The 15,904-nt window shown below is 38.7% G+C and overlaps 2 protein-coding genes across 3 annotated transcripts in view; both read right to left on the bottom strand.

Moving 5' to 3' along the window:
* The window catches only part of LOC117302175, a 77,992-nt gene extending 75,732 nt beyond the window's left edge, over positions 1 to 2,260 (bottom strand). For both annotated transcript variants that reach the window (XM_033785990.1, XM_033785991.1), the window contains exon 1: positions 2,071 to 2,260. In XM_033785990.1, coding sequence (XP_033641881.1) covers positions 2,071 to 2,162 — 92 coding nt within the window. In that variant the 5' untranslated portion in view covers positions 2,163 to 2,260. The remainder of the gene's footprint in view (positions 1 to 2,070) is intronic.
* Positions 2,261 to 8,625: 6,365 nt separating this feature from the next.
* LOC117302303 (splicing factor 3B subunit 4-like) lies at positions 8,626 to 15,599 on the bottom strand. The gene is made up of 9 exons (XM_033786193.1): positions 15,495 to 15,599; positions 14,772 to 14,855; positions 13,594 to 13,739; positions 13,117 to 13,245; positions 12,338 to 12,518; positions 11,955 to 12,095; positions 11,131 to 11,361; positions 10,530 to 10,616; positions 8,626 to 10,064 (listed from the first exon to the last, which is right to left on the bottom strand). The coding sequence occupies exons 1-9, from the start codon at positions 15,526 to 15,528 to the stop codon at positions 9,943 to 9,945; spliced, it is 1,155 nt and encodes a 384-aa protein (XP_033642084.1). The 5' UTR covers positions 15,529 to 15,599; the 3' UTR covers positions 8,626 to 9,942.
* Between the last annotated feature and the right edge of the window lie 305 nt (positions 15,600 to 15,904).

Raw genomic sequence — 15,904 nt, 5'->3', positions numbered from 1 at the left:
GTGTTTCCTGGAAAAACTGGATGGAGAGAAGCTCTGCGGGTCTGATCGATTTTGACAATCCCTTCAATTTATGAGAGTGTGTTGTTTTTTGTTGGATTGTTGTTTTTCTTTCTACTTGTTTTTCCATTTTTTAATTTCACTAGTACAGTTGAGCCCTCAGCCCTTTACCCGCTGTGTGTTTGAAATTTGTATGTGCTTGACATGCTTGTGTGCTGAATGAGTGTGCTACACAATTCTGGCTTGTGTGGGGGAGAGAGAAGGGAAAAAAAACAATTAGAACAGTCGTGCAACTGCTCTGGTTTGCTGCATTTGTGCAAGCCCAGGGTTTATTGAATTTCACTAGCTACAATCTAATATGGTCGATGTGTAACACACTAATACGAACCAAGTCAAGTGTGCACAGTGCTGTGCTGCAGTTCAGTCCATGAGACGGGCGCCAGCAGGTTGGGCGGTAGGGGCCTGGATACTTCACGGAGTCAACGGAGGCAGTTGCCTCTTGGTAATTGCCTTGGTGCCCCTTAAAATGTTCACTATAATTCATACAGTGCTCTAATAAGGAAATTTGTCTTGCCATTAGAAGAATGGTGAAGTGCCACGAAACTACCTCGGGCTCAATTTATAATACACGCGAATAGGCACAGCTACATAGCGCTTCATTTACTTTTTTCAGAGCTATGTTTTATTGTTAACCTGAATTTAAGAAAACCAAATTTAATTTCAAAGCTGTAGGCTATTATCTGTCTGGTTCTCCATACAATTGAGAGTTCAATAGGTGTTTTTAATTTACCCTAGCTATAGTACTTGTGTATGCTATATGCCAATGTGTACAATTTATTTTAATTATATGGCACTTTAAAACAAAAATAACCAGTCAAATTGTTGGTCTGAAAAACTGCTGAAGTTTTTGCAAATGTAGTTAAAATAAAGACTCTGCTAGGGTCAAAAGGTCAGGCCATTAACTATTTTTTCAACAACAAAAATGTACCGAAATAAAACACAATCCGCATGGTTTTATTTTTAGATAATGCCTTCTTGCTTCATGTACTGAAAACAGTAATGACTTATGTGCATGTGAAAATGTCGCCGCATTATTTCCCCAAAATAAAATGCGTTCTGAAATATTGAAATATAAACAAAAACTACAAACTCGAATAAAATTGTTTCCCAAAGCTCAATAGAGCTCAAACCGCTTCCAAACCATGAGTAGAGTAACCACAACAAATTTGAGTCAACATTACTTTTTTTTACTGCATGTTATTTCTTCTTTGGGCTCCATGCCAAATTATCTCCATTATGATCAAATTACATTTGTTTACAAATAATGATTTACTGCGCATAATTCCTGACATTGATTAAATACTTTTGAAACAACACAAGTGACAGAGAACACAGTTAAAACTGAAAAAAACAAGACTGCTTTTGTTGTGTTGTACAGACAGAGTTTGTAAATTGTCAAACCTTCTTGTTTACAACATGCTAAAAAATCTGTATTCAATTCAGGCAACTATATAATTTAGAACATTATTTGGCCCATTATTGCATCCAAATCTTCAAGTCGACCCCAAAAATACAACATTCCAAAATATTCCTTACGCTTACACAGGTTACAAATGGAGATTCGTTACAAATGCATGGAGCCAAATGCAGATAGAAACGTGCTCTGAATGTACTGTGTACAAAATACATGTGCTGTGTCCAATGGCAATTTACTACACAGGCTACGTGGACATAACACATGCGTATGATTTACGCACAAAACTAGCAGACGATAAAAACGAAGGCAAAAATTTGCCAAGTGTAGGGGCCAGATCACCATTAAAATATCCTTTTTTGATTCGTATTATATCCTCAAAAATCTTGACACATATTCCCTGGTTATCTGCGGCAAATTCCATGTCGTCACAGGGTGTGTATAATTCCAGAAAAGGTAAGTAAATCCAGGAAAGCGAGCGGCTGCCGGCTTAAAAATCCTTGAATGGACAACGATCGCCATGATTTTTTCGCACCGGAATAACAACATGGTACACACTCTGGCGGGCTGGATATCGGGGCTCTCGCTTTGATACTCACCGTTTCAAATGCTCTAGAATTTTCTCCTCGCGGATATTCTCCGGTAGGTTCCCGACCCAAAGGTGCCTGGTCTCCCGCACCATGCTGGCCATGGGTTAGAGTCCCAGAAAAGCGTCCAGCAGTCGCTCAAATCTCGGCTAGAAATCCATGGAAACATTCGTCAGCTTGTCTTCGCAGCGAGTCGAAAATGGTGTCTCCCTTTGCTAGCTCCCTTATACTGCGGGTGACGTCATCCCTTACAGCGAGCCTGCATCCCATACATACAGCGCGCGTGTAGTAGCTATTTAGCATGTATGCATCATGGGAAATGTTGATCATACACACGAAAGAGGTGTTCATTTCTGTCTCTTGGACACAACCCCCTAAATGGAATAAATTTTACCAGTTTTACCGGGATTTTTATATCTAAAAGATCACCATGCTCTTACGGATATATTCCTGTGCCACCCCGTATTGCCTTCAAGTGGATATATGGTGTTTTTCGTGTCGAAAAATGGTTGCAAAAGTTCACCATTTTCTATCGTTTGACATAGCACCACCTCTGGTCACAACAATGGCGGAATATAAAAAGACGACGCGTTTTCTTTGTCGACGCTTTTTAGAAAACAAGAAATAAAGCATTAATGCCACCCTGTTTTGGAAAATATATTACCCCTAACCCGTTGAGGATATTATATTGAGTCTCTTCCCGTCCTTGTTTTGCGGGATTTGTGAGTATTTCAGGTGATTAAAAGGCTGCAAAAAAAGGTTCATTTTTCAGTGAACAACAAAGCCGTGCAGACGAACGGCCTCCATTTGCCGCGTAAACACCGATTGGCTTAGTTGAGTGTGTTTTTTACGTTGTGTAAAACAGCAAGGGATCGGAGGCCATACAAAGTGCGTGTTGTGTACGTGGTGTTGTCGGCTAGCTGCTGTACAGTTAGTGCAGGTTTTGGGTGTGTCACTTCGAGCGCATTGTATGGTGAATTGCATGCTTTGTATTTAAATGTGGTTTCATTAAAATTGGACAATTTGATTTTTATCTTGTTAATGTGCCAATCCGATGATCAAATTTAAAAACATTTAAAATTTTATTGCTGGTCGATTTTTTTTCCCATAGATTCAAAATTGCCATGATGATTTTGTTTATGACCCAAAGTGTAGTTTGTTCTGCGAAAATTTTTTTTACATTGCCAGTTTGTTTAGGTTGATCATTAACAAACGAAGAGAGAAGCACACTTTTGTTTGATGTATTATTTGGGGTTTGATGTATTATTTGGGGTTATTCTAGGTTGCTGGATGGTGTGTGTACATGGCCGTTTGTCTTGTAAGTACATATTTCTTATAACTTTTTCCTCGTATTGTATGCCAATTATATCACAATCTACGAAGACAAATTTCTACAGTTACTTTTATTTCAAACTGAACCAGTCACTAGGCGACAATAACCTTGCAACAACTAGGATTACAAAACCACTAAGAAACGCATGTGGGGGGGACCTCGGTTGAAAGTGAAAACAACAAACACCCTTCCTATTCGATGGCCTCGCTCTAACAACCCGCATGCACAGCTAGCGCTTTTCCAGTTCCAGCCGGCCAGCCACAGTCCACATAACTTTATTAAATTCACGTGATTTAAGTTGCCCTCCACACTCTACTGAGATCAGAGCCAGAGCCCGGGGGAACAAAATGCATAAATAAAATTCAAACCAGTGGAAAATTTCCAAGCGCCTTGTGTGTGTACATTGAAGTTTGCCCAATGCATGCACTGCTGCGGGGGCGTGGAAGGATAGAGCCGTTTCTCAATTCAGGGATCGACTCGAAAAAAATCCCCCGTTCAAATTAAGTGATTGGTCGGTACCACGTCCCCATCTCTCTGTACACACACACACACACACAACACAATGCTGTACCAACCCCCGGTCAATACAAAATCCCCAGTCGATGAGAATTCTATAAGATGCGCAGTAGGTTGTTGCCAACGTCAATTTGTGCGCACATATTGATTGAGTTTTTGTTTGATTACCAGTGTGCAGCATGCATGATTGATTACTATGTTTCTTTTTATGTCTTTAGAGACAGCGTGACGTAGATACAAATAGCAACCCCTTTTACCTAGCAACTTTAATGTTGTGTTCATGTGGACTTCATCATAGACAAACACGGTACATTGTACAAGGTTATTACTAATAATACTACGACTGTTCGTAGTACATGTATTTAGAACAAAAAAGGTTGTTATACTACGACTGGTCATCATAGCAGAACCATATAGAGCATAGAGTTACGTACACGTTTTTATGACGACTGACCAAAAAGTATAATCAATTCACGACTGAGTTATTTCCTCAATGCTTAAAGGTATACTTAGCACACATCCATTGCACAATTTGGTAAGGAGAAACAATTCATGGTTTTAAAAAAAAAAAACCTCCACTGCCTGCAGAATTTTGCAAATCGATGACGCATGTTAGGTTTCAATCCTCGTAAATTGTGCCGTGTTTTGCGGGGTACAATCCGCCTTGGTGTGATTTGGTAACGATTTACTACACCCTTTCTCTATGACTACGGGTGTACATTTACATGATAGTAAGAGTAGGAGTTGTATTGCATGAAGTTCGCATATGCAATAAAATAATGGACCCAGCAATGAAGTTTTTTTTTTAAAAACTATTAAAAAAAAACATGAAAACCCGAGATGCTATAATTATTTATAGTAGTATGATTTTCCGCAGCCAGTTTAATAATGCGTGAATTTATTTATTTGTTGACCAAACCAACATCAGCGGACGAGCTGATAAATTTATAATACCAAATGAATATTAGTCATTGGGAAAATGTAAAGTACTTGCGATTTTGAGAAATCGAAATGTTTTTTAACCAATAATTCAAAACCATAGATGTAAGGGGAAATAAACAATTAATTTATTGACTCTGACAGATCTACAGGTACATATCGCCTCTTCCTTCTTTAGAGGTAACACTCGGACACATTTCAGTTTTGCTGGCAGCCTCGTGAGGTTTGTCATAATTATTCAAACGAATACATGGTAAACATTATTACATTACGGTTGGTGTGATGAAAATGAGACAATTTCTAAATTAACATAAAAGGACTTCACAATAGTAACATCCTTAGCAACAACCTCGGGCGCCATCTCGACACGCCCTAATTATCATTAAAAGCACAGAGTATAGGGACCAATGGAAAGCTTGACAAAAAGTAATATTGTTTTATGATTTCGTCTCAAGCGAAATATTTGTATTATACCGCTTGTTCAAACTTGCAATTAGAAAGAGCTTCGGCTAGTAATGATCCAATGTGTGCATTTGGAATTAATGTCCCTGGGAAAAAAACGTAATCAGACTCAAAAATCGTGTTTGCCGATAAGAAAATAAACACAATTTTAGGACAGGGTTGCATTATTGTGGACGACACCCGTTGAGTAGGCGCGAATGCCTCACCCGATATTTTAATCAGCTATGGAAATTAGCCGTGTAAATCAAGGGGAAACTTCTCAATGACGAATTCTCTGAAACTTGGCTGCTTGGTTTATTTTGAGCAGTTTGTTTTATTACGAGTCATGCTTCACGTTATAGTAGACTGCTTGGCATTTAGAAACGACATCACAGGGACCATGTTCAATGATAAACCAAGTCCCATCTATAATATGGATAAACCGAACGGCCGCATGCAAGCAACCACAGTCACTACACACTGTTTGTGTACAACCCGGGGAAAATAAATTACGTCATATCCGGGTATAGCCAGCCGGCCTCGGCGCAGCTGCTGATGCGCCATCATACAACATGGCGCAATATGAAATTGCTGGCGATCAGTTCACACACGCGAAGTGGATTTAGACACCCCTGGAATGTAGGGGTTCGGGCCTGAATTCAAATTGAATATTAATCTCGCAAGGATTAATCCTACTGCTGATGTGAGAAAGAGTATATGAGTGTTTGCACGTAGGCAGATTCTGCTGGCGGAGTTGGACTTCTTTGGGATACCTGAGTTCAAAATGTCACTCTAAGCGCGAAAGCTTTAAAGGGGATGTACACGTGGTATCATCAACCTCGTTGCATCATTTTCAGGGACCTTGTTCAGTTGTTTTGTTGAATACACCCTTCTCCTGCCCTTGCCTTGTCTTTCTGTAGACCCTGGTGCGATCACTACCTCAACAGTCAAATTAATGTGTCTCAACATGAAGTATAGTTATTGATCCATGGTATCACCATAGAGTAAGGACAGAGACGTAGGCCTATATAGCGTATAATGCTTATGAATGTTCTAAACCATTCTAAACCATTCTAAACCATGTCTATTCTAAACCATGTCCATTCTAAACCATTCTAAACCATGTCCATTCTAAACCATTCTAAACCATGTCCATTCTAAACCATTCTAAACCATGTCCATTCTAAACCATTCTAAACCATGTCCATTCTAAACTATTCTAAACCATGTCCATTCTAAACCATTCTAAACCATGTCCTCAATAAAGCAATATAGTGACAGGGCCACATCGGCCGGTTACTGATTCCCTGTTTCCCGTATATCCAGTGCGTACCACATGGTTGTTTTGGAGTTTTCAAATAATGGCTAGGGTTTGTCAGATTTCTGGGTTTTCTGCTCGGGCTGCAATTTTTTTGTTCTGCACTTTAGATTGCCATCATCGAAACATTTCCTGATTTTTGTTGTAAAAATTCCCATTTTGAATCTGTTTTAGAAGAACAAACGTTTCCAATTGAAAGGCACTACGACAGTGGCAATTTCGTATGGTGCAGAAACAAAAAATTGCGCTCGGCCGGGCCACATTTTGTCTTCGAGAATTTAGGTTAATTGCTACCGGTTTTTAAAGGGGCCATTAGTATTTATGATACCAGGAAAAACATATAATGATATGTAAATAACATGATGTTTATAGCAAATGGGCGTATTTGTCACATAAGTATGTTATCGTAAGGAAAACGAAAATACAATGATTGTCAGCACTTCAATTTGGTCCCTATGAAGCGTTCGTTTCCAGTATCGATAAGGTATGTGATGGAGAGATCTGGTATAGCTGTTGCATACAACAAAATCAAAAGTTATGCCAAGGTGAAAATATTTTTAGACAGAACAATTTTTACTCGCGAGAGCCCAAAATATGCTATACAAATATTTTCAGGCAACCACAATAAATATTACAATAATATTCTACGCTTAGAAACTATCACCATTGCATGCGTCTGTTTCTTTGTAAAAATCCATGATGCATCAATGGCGACTAGGCATTTCGGGGTTTGGGTATTTTCAGCTATGCGCTGAACGCCTACGTGGAACTTATAGAACTTGGAAGGTAGGTCATTGAATTAAATAATGCAGCAGATGCATTATAACATAATGATCAGTTATTCACGACAATGGATTGTCTGAAAAACAAGCAACCATGCATGGCAATGACCTGCACTAAAAATAATTGCAAATGTTATGTTAGCAAGTGCGTAGGCACAGACCCCGAGTCCAGTGAAAGTATAAGAATTGTTCCGAGGAAGAGTCTATACGTTCATTAGTTCGATCCAGGCCTTAAAAAAAAGGCACAAAACGCAACATGCATCCACGATTTGAATGATCCATTTAGATTTTGTGACGTAAAGGCAAACGGAAAGAAACTCATGTTAATGAATAGCCCTTTACTGCACGTCATTTTGTGGTAAACAATGAATCTGTGTCTTAAATTATTTCAACAATGTCTTCAATATTTCCTCGGGCATTTCTCTTGAATGGGATTTCAGTAAAAACAATATTTTTATTCGATTATTATCTTTCTTCTCCCCATACCTTTATGAATAATAAACATTTCACTGTCACGACTCGCTTTCAGTTATGCGAAATATGAACCCGGATTCTTTCATGACAATACGCAATCTTAGCATGACCTTTGACATCCATCTAACTCTCGTAATTATCATCAATACACGTATCTTTATCAGCACTTAATAATGATCCAGCAGTCGAGTATTATTGTTGGGGAGTAGGACGCCCTCTGTCGGTTTAGTCGGCTCATTCGAAACCGGTCGCAACTATAATTTTCATGTTACCTTTTGTGTTGCATATTACTATTTGTTTTGTGTACATTTTTGAAGAAAAAAATAACCTGACGTGGATGTTACATCAAACGCATTGTCTGCTCTGCGTGTGAATACAAAACTCATTTAAAAATTAAATGAAATTATTTAGACTACATGTAAGTATTAATGAACAATGAACAGGACACAAGAGGGCGCAGTTCATGTTTTACTGAGTGTCATTTTTTCCCGGGGGGGGGGGAATACAATCGGCACAACAGCTAATTTTGTGAAAATTTCAACAAGACAAAGGTGATGAAAATATGACAATTGAATTTGACACATTTTCAACTTTGTTTAGTCTGCAGGTCGAGGTAAATGAACTTTTCCCAGCAACATAAGACTCATCCACTCCAGTCAAAGAATATTCAAACCAAGCCAAGGGATAAAATGCTGGTTGAAATCTTTCCTTTCTGAACTTCATCATCTTGTAATTTCTTTGTTTCTTGAGCCAATTTACCATCATTACATCGATGATCCAACTATCACTACATCTCGTCAGTAAATTTAATTAATTGCCACGGACCGTCAAATCGGAGTAGTGGGTAATTAGGTCAATGGGGCTGGGTGGTCCCCGTAGTCCTAGCCAGGGTGGAGTTACATTCTTAATTGTTTAATTTAATTGACTGGCAATATCGTCTGGTAATAAGTCTGGACTGATGGTTTGTTTCTAAGGTATTGGAAGTATGGATAAACAAAAGCTGGTTTGTTTTTTTACATTCATCAATGACATCATGTTAAACCTTCGCCCGACTATTGATGAATCACTTCAATAATGTCTTGGATCAAGACTAATTTAATCAATCCATGAGAAATGCTTTTGTACCAAGACATGACACATGGTTACTCATCCCGTACTATTTACATTCCTCTTTATTTCTTACAAAAAAAAGAAAAACCCTAAAAACTGTGACAGAAATATTTAAAATTTCTTACAAAAAAATATTTACAAAGAATCCTCATAGACTAGATGCGTGTAAAAAGATGCAACATGTTCAATAACATCAATCGTTCGAACACATTTTGCCAAAATCAAAAAATTTACAATAACATTTTTGAGGAGTACCTTCCCTCTAAACACTTTTGTGAGACTTCTCCCAAAACAGTAAAAAAAAAAAAACAATGCCAGCAACAATTGTGCAGAGGGGTCATGCAAACGCTGAACATTTGCATCTTGCAATTGAGGAGTTTTTCTTCTACAACCAGGGAGATGACTACATTCAACATAATAGGAACCAAGTTTCAATAATCAGGGAGATTTTTAAATTTGTTCATCCCAACACGGAAAGATTGGTCGAGTTTCAGGAAATCTTCTGCAGAATCAGGGCGAGTTGGCAACTGTGCAAATAGCTTTTGATTATGTGCGCTATATTGTTTCAAATAATAGAATAAGAGTACCCCCCCCCCCCTCTGATTACAAAATTAAGTACCTTCAGAACTCAAACTAAACCAGAAAATCAAGGTTTGGGAATGGGGGATTCTTGAAGCGCTAGGTGGCAGCAGACTTGCCAGGTAAATCCATTATTGTCGGTAATGCGCACATGCTCAGAACTACGTAATCATTGGAAATTAACAAGGTAAATCTGCCACCATTGGGGGCATGACTCTTGTTCCCAAAGTCTCCGCATAGTAGCGAACCATTCGGTAGAGGGGTATCATGGGTCAGGGGGGTTGAACACCCCCCCCCCCAAAAAAAAAGTTTCTTAAGAAATTTGTTGACTATGATTTTCCAAGAAACAACAAAGAGTCAACCAAGATATAAACTTGAACAGCTTCTCAAAACTATTGTTGTGGTGGGTTCGAATCCTGCCAATTCCTTGGAGGTCCAAAATGGCGTTGAGGGGGTCGCATCGGAGGGCGCATTCCACGCATAGGGGGCATGCCTCTTGGTCCTCCACGCATTCCTAGAAAAGATAGATTTAGAACAGATCAAACAATTATCATTTTTTATGTCCTTTTAAACGATTCCCTTTTTTTAATGGAAAATCCCACCATGACAAAAAAGCAACAGATGTTATGAAATTTAATCTTAAGTCTAAACATGAACGATTATATCCCCTTTATAACTGGCAAGTAAATGAGTAGTAATAATAATAACAAAGTCTTATTAAAGCAGAAAAATCCACCAAAGTCGTCAGAAAAAAACAACTAGGTTAACGGACCAACAGACCAACAGAAAATTCAGTTCAGAGGAACTTAATGCTTTTGACATGATGTGTGTTTTGAGACTCGATCTTGGAACACCCAGCACTCAAGTCAAAAACATCCAGAAGAAAATATGTACGAGGCACTCTGTCACGCACACAATAATAACAATATTTACTATTAGATATTATTAGTCAAAGTGTAGTAAATATTTCCCAACTTACCAAATGGTGGTGGGCCTCTTGGCGGCATTCTACCCCCTTGGAATGGAGGAGGGTACATACCGGGTGGACCATCTCGAGGGCCCATTCCTAGAGACAGAAAAACAAAGAGTTTAAAACCTTATCAAAAAGAAACCCTACGACTAGGAAATACATTTTGTTTATACAAATCATTTATTTATACAAGGGATAATTTGAATTTGAAGCCTCTTTTATAACTGAAGAAATATCCACCTCAAGTTGGTTTGCTGTTTGGGACTAGGGCCCAATTTCATGCTTCTGCCAACTGCCGAATTCTGCGCTTATACCGCTATTCTCCCCTTGTATAGCAAGCACCAAATTTTTGGGCTAGCTGAGTAAGCGTAGAATGTCTAATAGCATGGAGTACACACGCGCACAAGCAAAAATTCCCTGCCAACCCGTAAAACATGCTTGACATATAAGAACAGAATTTCCAGCAAGCGCCGATTCTTTGCTTATGGCAAGCAGTGCCATGAAATTGGGCCCTGTTGGTTTTCCACTCCTTCTAAACACTGGGTGTTCACGACAGAATAAAAACTAAATTTAGCGTTGAGAGGAGCTTCTTAAAGTAAGAATGACGTACCTAGATGATGCATGGGAGGCATCCCACGAGGAGGAGGACCTCCTTGGTTCTGGCCATCTTGCCCTGGAGGAGGAGGTGGCATACCCATCGGGGGGAAAGGCATCCCTGGCATGAAGGGGGGCATGGGCATGTTTGGGGGGAACATCCCAGGTGGAGGTACACCAGGAGGCGGTAAGAGGGGTACACCTGGGGGTGGAATGGGGGGCATACCGAGAGGAGGACCAGAGGTGGCTGTGGATAAGAAACAGGAAACAAAAATATTGTCAATCAATCAAAACACAATATACTCTACTTATTACATTTATCCTGCTTACTGCTACTTGGTGTTACATTTGCTTTGTTCCAACGTACATGTACACCTCCAATTAATGGACCACCAATTAAAATGGGCCCAGTCAATTTCTGCATTGGGCTAGAAACATAACAAATGATCAATTCCAGTAATTGTAGTACTTTTTCCCAATACATCAGTTCATCGGCTCAGTGCTATAAGGTAATTAATGGGAGACTTTTGGGGACACTTGGTGGCAGCAGACTTACCAGGTAAATCCATTGTTCTCGGTAATGTGCGCATGCTCAGAACTACATAAACAATGGAAAGTTACCTGCTAAGTCTGCTGCCACCTACTCAAAATGATCAAAAGGTCATTAAATACAAAATACATTTACATTGGATTAAAATCGACAAACAATTATGTTTCACCTAGAAAATGAGGACTATTTCTTTCTCACTTCTTTCAAGAAATTTTGAAGGCTCAAGAAAGTTTTGAGAAATATCTTGAAATCAGGTAAAAATTCTGAGACATCACAAGACTGAATCTTACCTGGGGGAGGGGGTGGTACTCCTAGAGGGGGGATAATTGGAGGGGGGAGGCCGTTAGGTTGAGCTGGAGCCGGTGCGTCGGCGAAGAGCTGATGGGGTCTGTCGGCTTGAGACAGGGGATTCTGAGCTGCAAGAAGACGCTCTGTAGATCGGATAAATAATAAAAAATATTATTCAAAGAAATAATTCATTCTGTAAAGAGTTTACAAGTAAAAAGGACATGTCTGTGTAATAGTGAGCTCTTGGCAGGAAAAAGTGAAATTTCTTAAATAAACCAGAAAAGAAACGCTCTTGTTTGAAAATCTTATTTAAAAACTAACATGAGTAATCTCAAATAAAAAACAGCTACTGTTTTTCACAAATTTATATAAAGTCTGAAATTACCTGCAGACGAGCCATGTCTTTCACCCTTGGCGTCTTTCTTGAAAGCATACGATATACTGATTGCACGATTGCATAAGTACTGCCCATTCATAGCCTCAATGGCAGCATCCGCAGCCTCGAAACTCGCAAAGTTGATGAATGCGTATCCCTTGGAGTTGCCTGTGTCTGGATCGCGCATAATCTGAATTGAAAATAACAATACAACATCTTAAAAGTAGGGTCATCGATTGATAAATACTCCAGGCCTGTATGCTTCGTTTTTTAAAGGGCAAGGACACGAGGCATTTTGTCCTTGATAAAGGAAATTTTAAATTTCCACTGGAGCATTTCAAGGGCACCAAGGCAATGACCAGGGGGGCATGTGAAGTATGGGGCCTGATACTCCAAACATTAATGCCCATAAAACTTGGATGAGAAGCACGCAGCTGCTGATAGGCTAGCTGATAGTATAAACTATTTTGAGAAAAGATTCCCTTCAAAGTAACAAGGTTTGAACAATTTTCATCGACAAAACCCCATAACATTTTAATCTGAGAAACTAATTGTAAGCTCATTTCTCAACAACTATAGCATTCCAGGCAAGACTATTCCAAGGAAAAATTTCCACCATGACCATCTAAATCTTGTGAACTTTCTCATATTTTCAAGATTTCCAGTATTTCACAAACCCTCTAAAAGGCAGGAATAGCCATTTAAATCTGTCAGGTTTTTTTTCCTGAAATAAACATTCATTTAAGAATGTAGCTTTCCTTTCTTCATTTTAGTTTCTGTTATCTTACCTTTGGTGTTTGCAAGATGACGCCAAATGCGCTGAATGTGTCGTAGAGCAGTTTCTCATCAATCTCAGGATCAAGATTACCGATGAAGATGTTGGCTCCCACGTCAAGATTCTTCTGATGCGCCGAGGCCTGCAAGAAATGATAACCTTGAGAGGTTACTTAAGAGCCAGATTGATGGAAGAAGAATGGAAGGAGAGAAAAAAAGGATGTGGGGAGTTTCTAATCACAGGGTTTCATAAAGATCATGTATTTATTGACCAGGGTTGCCTTTCACAACCTTTTCAAATCTTAGCATTTTTATAATTGTCAAAATAAATATAAAAACAGAAAAGGACACCCAAAAGAACAAATTGTCAAAAGTGTAACTTTCAAGGTGGCCCTACGCTTTTTTGTTAAGGCTACACAATGCTGTTGCACTTTTGCCAATACACTACAGTGGCTATGAGAAGCCACCATTCGGTGAATCTTTGACCGTACCTTATTAACTCTGATAGGTTTGCCGTACAGCTTGATCATATTCATGACTTTGATGGCATAGTCAGCATCCTCTTCGCTCATGAATTCAACGAAACCATAACTTTGATGCTGCTGGGTAACTCTGTCCTTCGGCATGTGAGTGTTTACTAAAATGAAAAGAAACAAGCATTTGTTTTAAGAAAAGAAATGATATCGTCCAGCAATTTTGTGTAGCACAACAAAGTTAAACTGAACTTGTTTTGTGCACACTGAATGCAAATGAGTAGCAAATCACGATTTTTGAGTACCAACTGAAACATTTTGTCGGGCATTTTGTGTAGCAAGGGAAACTGTTGGCTGAATGACTAAAGCCTGGTTCCTACTTCCTGCGAATGCGAGTTTGACTTCACAGCCCTGTTTTTGCAGTGAATGTTCCGCAGAAGTTGAGCAGTTTCAACTGATGCAAATTTTTTGCTGCAAATGTGCGACGTCAAAATTTGTATCGCGTTCGCAGGAAGTATGAACCGGGCTTACGGCGAGGTCTGTCTCACCTTGATCTTCCTTGTGTGAACAATTTAGCGAGTAGACAATTTGAAATCAGTCAACTGCCCTCTCAATTTATTCAGGTTGTGAAACCAAGGATTTTAAAGAAAGTGAACTGTGGCTCAAAATGACCCACTAATGTTCGGGTCCTACTACTTGCCGTCAACTCGCCGTCAACTCACTTGCGCCGTCAACTCGCCGTCAACTCCTCCAATATACATTTAAAATCCACAAAAGAAGCATAGAACTGTAAAGTATCAGCTCAAAGAGCATTTGCGTAAGTTTTAGGTCATATTTCGGATTAAAAATTGATTTTTTTTCTCGTGAAAAAAAATTCTCGAAGCCAAAAAACTGTCGGCCGCCATCTTGCTTTTTCACAATGATTAGTCTTGGCCCAAGATGTCAATGATTGGTACTTTTTTTTTATCAACACAAAGTCGTTTTTGTGAATGAATTTGTACCGAAAACCATGAGAAATATGTAGTTTAGCCCAGACTTAACACTTCTGTGCCCCCTTTTTATAGATTTTTCATGTAAATTTAATGAGTTGACTGCACGAAAATGAGTTGACGGCGAGTTGACGGCAAGTCGGCAAGTTGACGGCAAGTAGTAGGACCGCTAATGTTCAGAGAGTTACTACGACATGTATTCCTTACCCACTGGACCAGCCTGCAGGAAGAGTTCCCATATTAACGCTTCGGATACCTTTTCATCAAGGCCTCCAACATACACTGTGGCATCTGCAGAACAATCAACACATGAAAATCTTCAATTAAAACTTCCAATGCTTATTCATTTAATTAATTATCACAAATAAACTTCAAAAGTTTGGAGAATGATGTACATGATTCACACATGACTGGGGTAACAAAAAGATACACATATTAAAACATATAAATTCAAAGGAAAGACCTTTTTCGGAACAAAACAAACCATGGACAAATTTCTGTATCCTGCCACCACTTTAATTTTAACGTTTTTTAAATTAAAATTTAATTAAGTTTGACTTTTGAAGTTTTGCATTCATTATGAAAATTAAATAATTTAATATGGATAATACCAATTTGGTAAAAATTAATGAAAACTTTTTAGTGGTGGCAAGGTATGGAACTCTTGGCATCTTCTTTCCCAAACCACTATGTTTCAATAAGTTATTTGATGAATACTTCAGATTCAAATCATTGTCATTTTGATACTGTGCATCATCTTATGTCCGGAAACTAGACAAATTTAAACAACATTCATTATCTCAAATTTTAATTGGACTACAGCAAACGATGAAAATTGTTTACAGCTTATAACTTCCTACGATGTCATACAGTTAAAAAAATTCATAAATATGATGTTCTTGTCTGCTAAAACTGGACAGAAATTCCTACCTTGGTTTCTCTCTTGCGGAGGTCCAGCAGCCATTTTGATTTGAAGCGATGCACACAACGTGTGAATAACGAAATGCCACCGTTGTGTTTTCGGATCCTTTTACCAGCCGTTAAAGGAGACGTCTGTTGAAAAATACGTTATTAATAAATAAGCACACAAAACGGCATTCAGCGTGTGGATTTTTTGTAATTAATTATTAATTATTTATTTTTTCTACTCGGTTTATTAACACTATCTCCTCAGCTGAGACACAATTAATCAAAAGTTCTTTCTGAGAACAATTGAAAATGGTGTAGGAACATTTAAATGGGACATAATTAAAAAAAACTCAATAAAAATGTGCTGCAAATGACAACAGAAACCAATTTGTAACGGAAACACATTTACTAATCGAAGCAAAAGAGCACAT

Source organism: Asterias rubens, chromosome 18 (assembly GCF_902459465.1).
Source record: "Asterias rubens chromosome 18, eAstRub1.3, whole genome shotgun sequence".
NCBI lineage: Eukaryota > Metazoa > Echinodermata > Asteroidea > Forcipulatida > Asteriidae > Asterias > Asterias rubens.
Note: the sequence above shows the minus strand (reverse complement) of the source record. Positions and strands in the feature narration are given on the sequence as shown.

What these genes read in the sequence shown, in the direction of transcription:
- LOC117302303 (XM_033786193.1), bottom strand. Translation starts at nt 15,528, where the DNA reads ATGGCTGCTGGACCTCCGCAAGAGAGAAACCAAG. An exon ending in CCTGCAGGCTGGTCCAGTGG is followed by an intron (nt 13,740 to 14,771) that starts GTAAGGAATACA and finishes TTTTCATTTTAG; the next exon opens with TAAACACTCACATGCCGAAG. An exon ending in AACCTATCAGAGTTAATAAG is followed by an intron (nt 13,246 to 13,593) that starts GTACGGTCAAAG and finishes CATTTCTTGCAG; the next exon opens with GCCTCGGCGCATCAGAAGAA.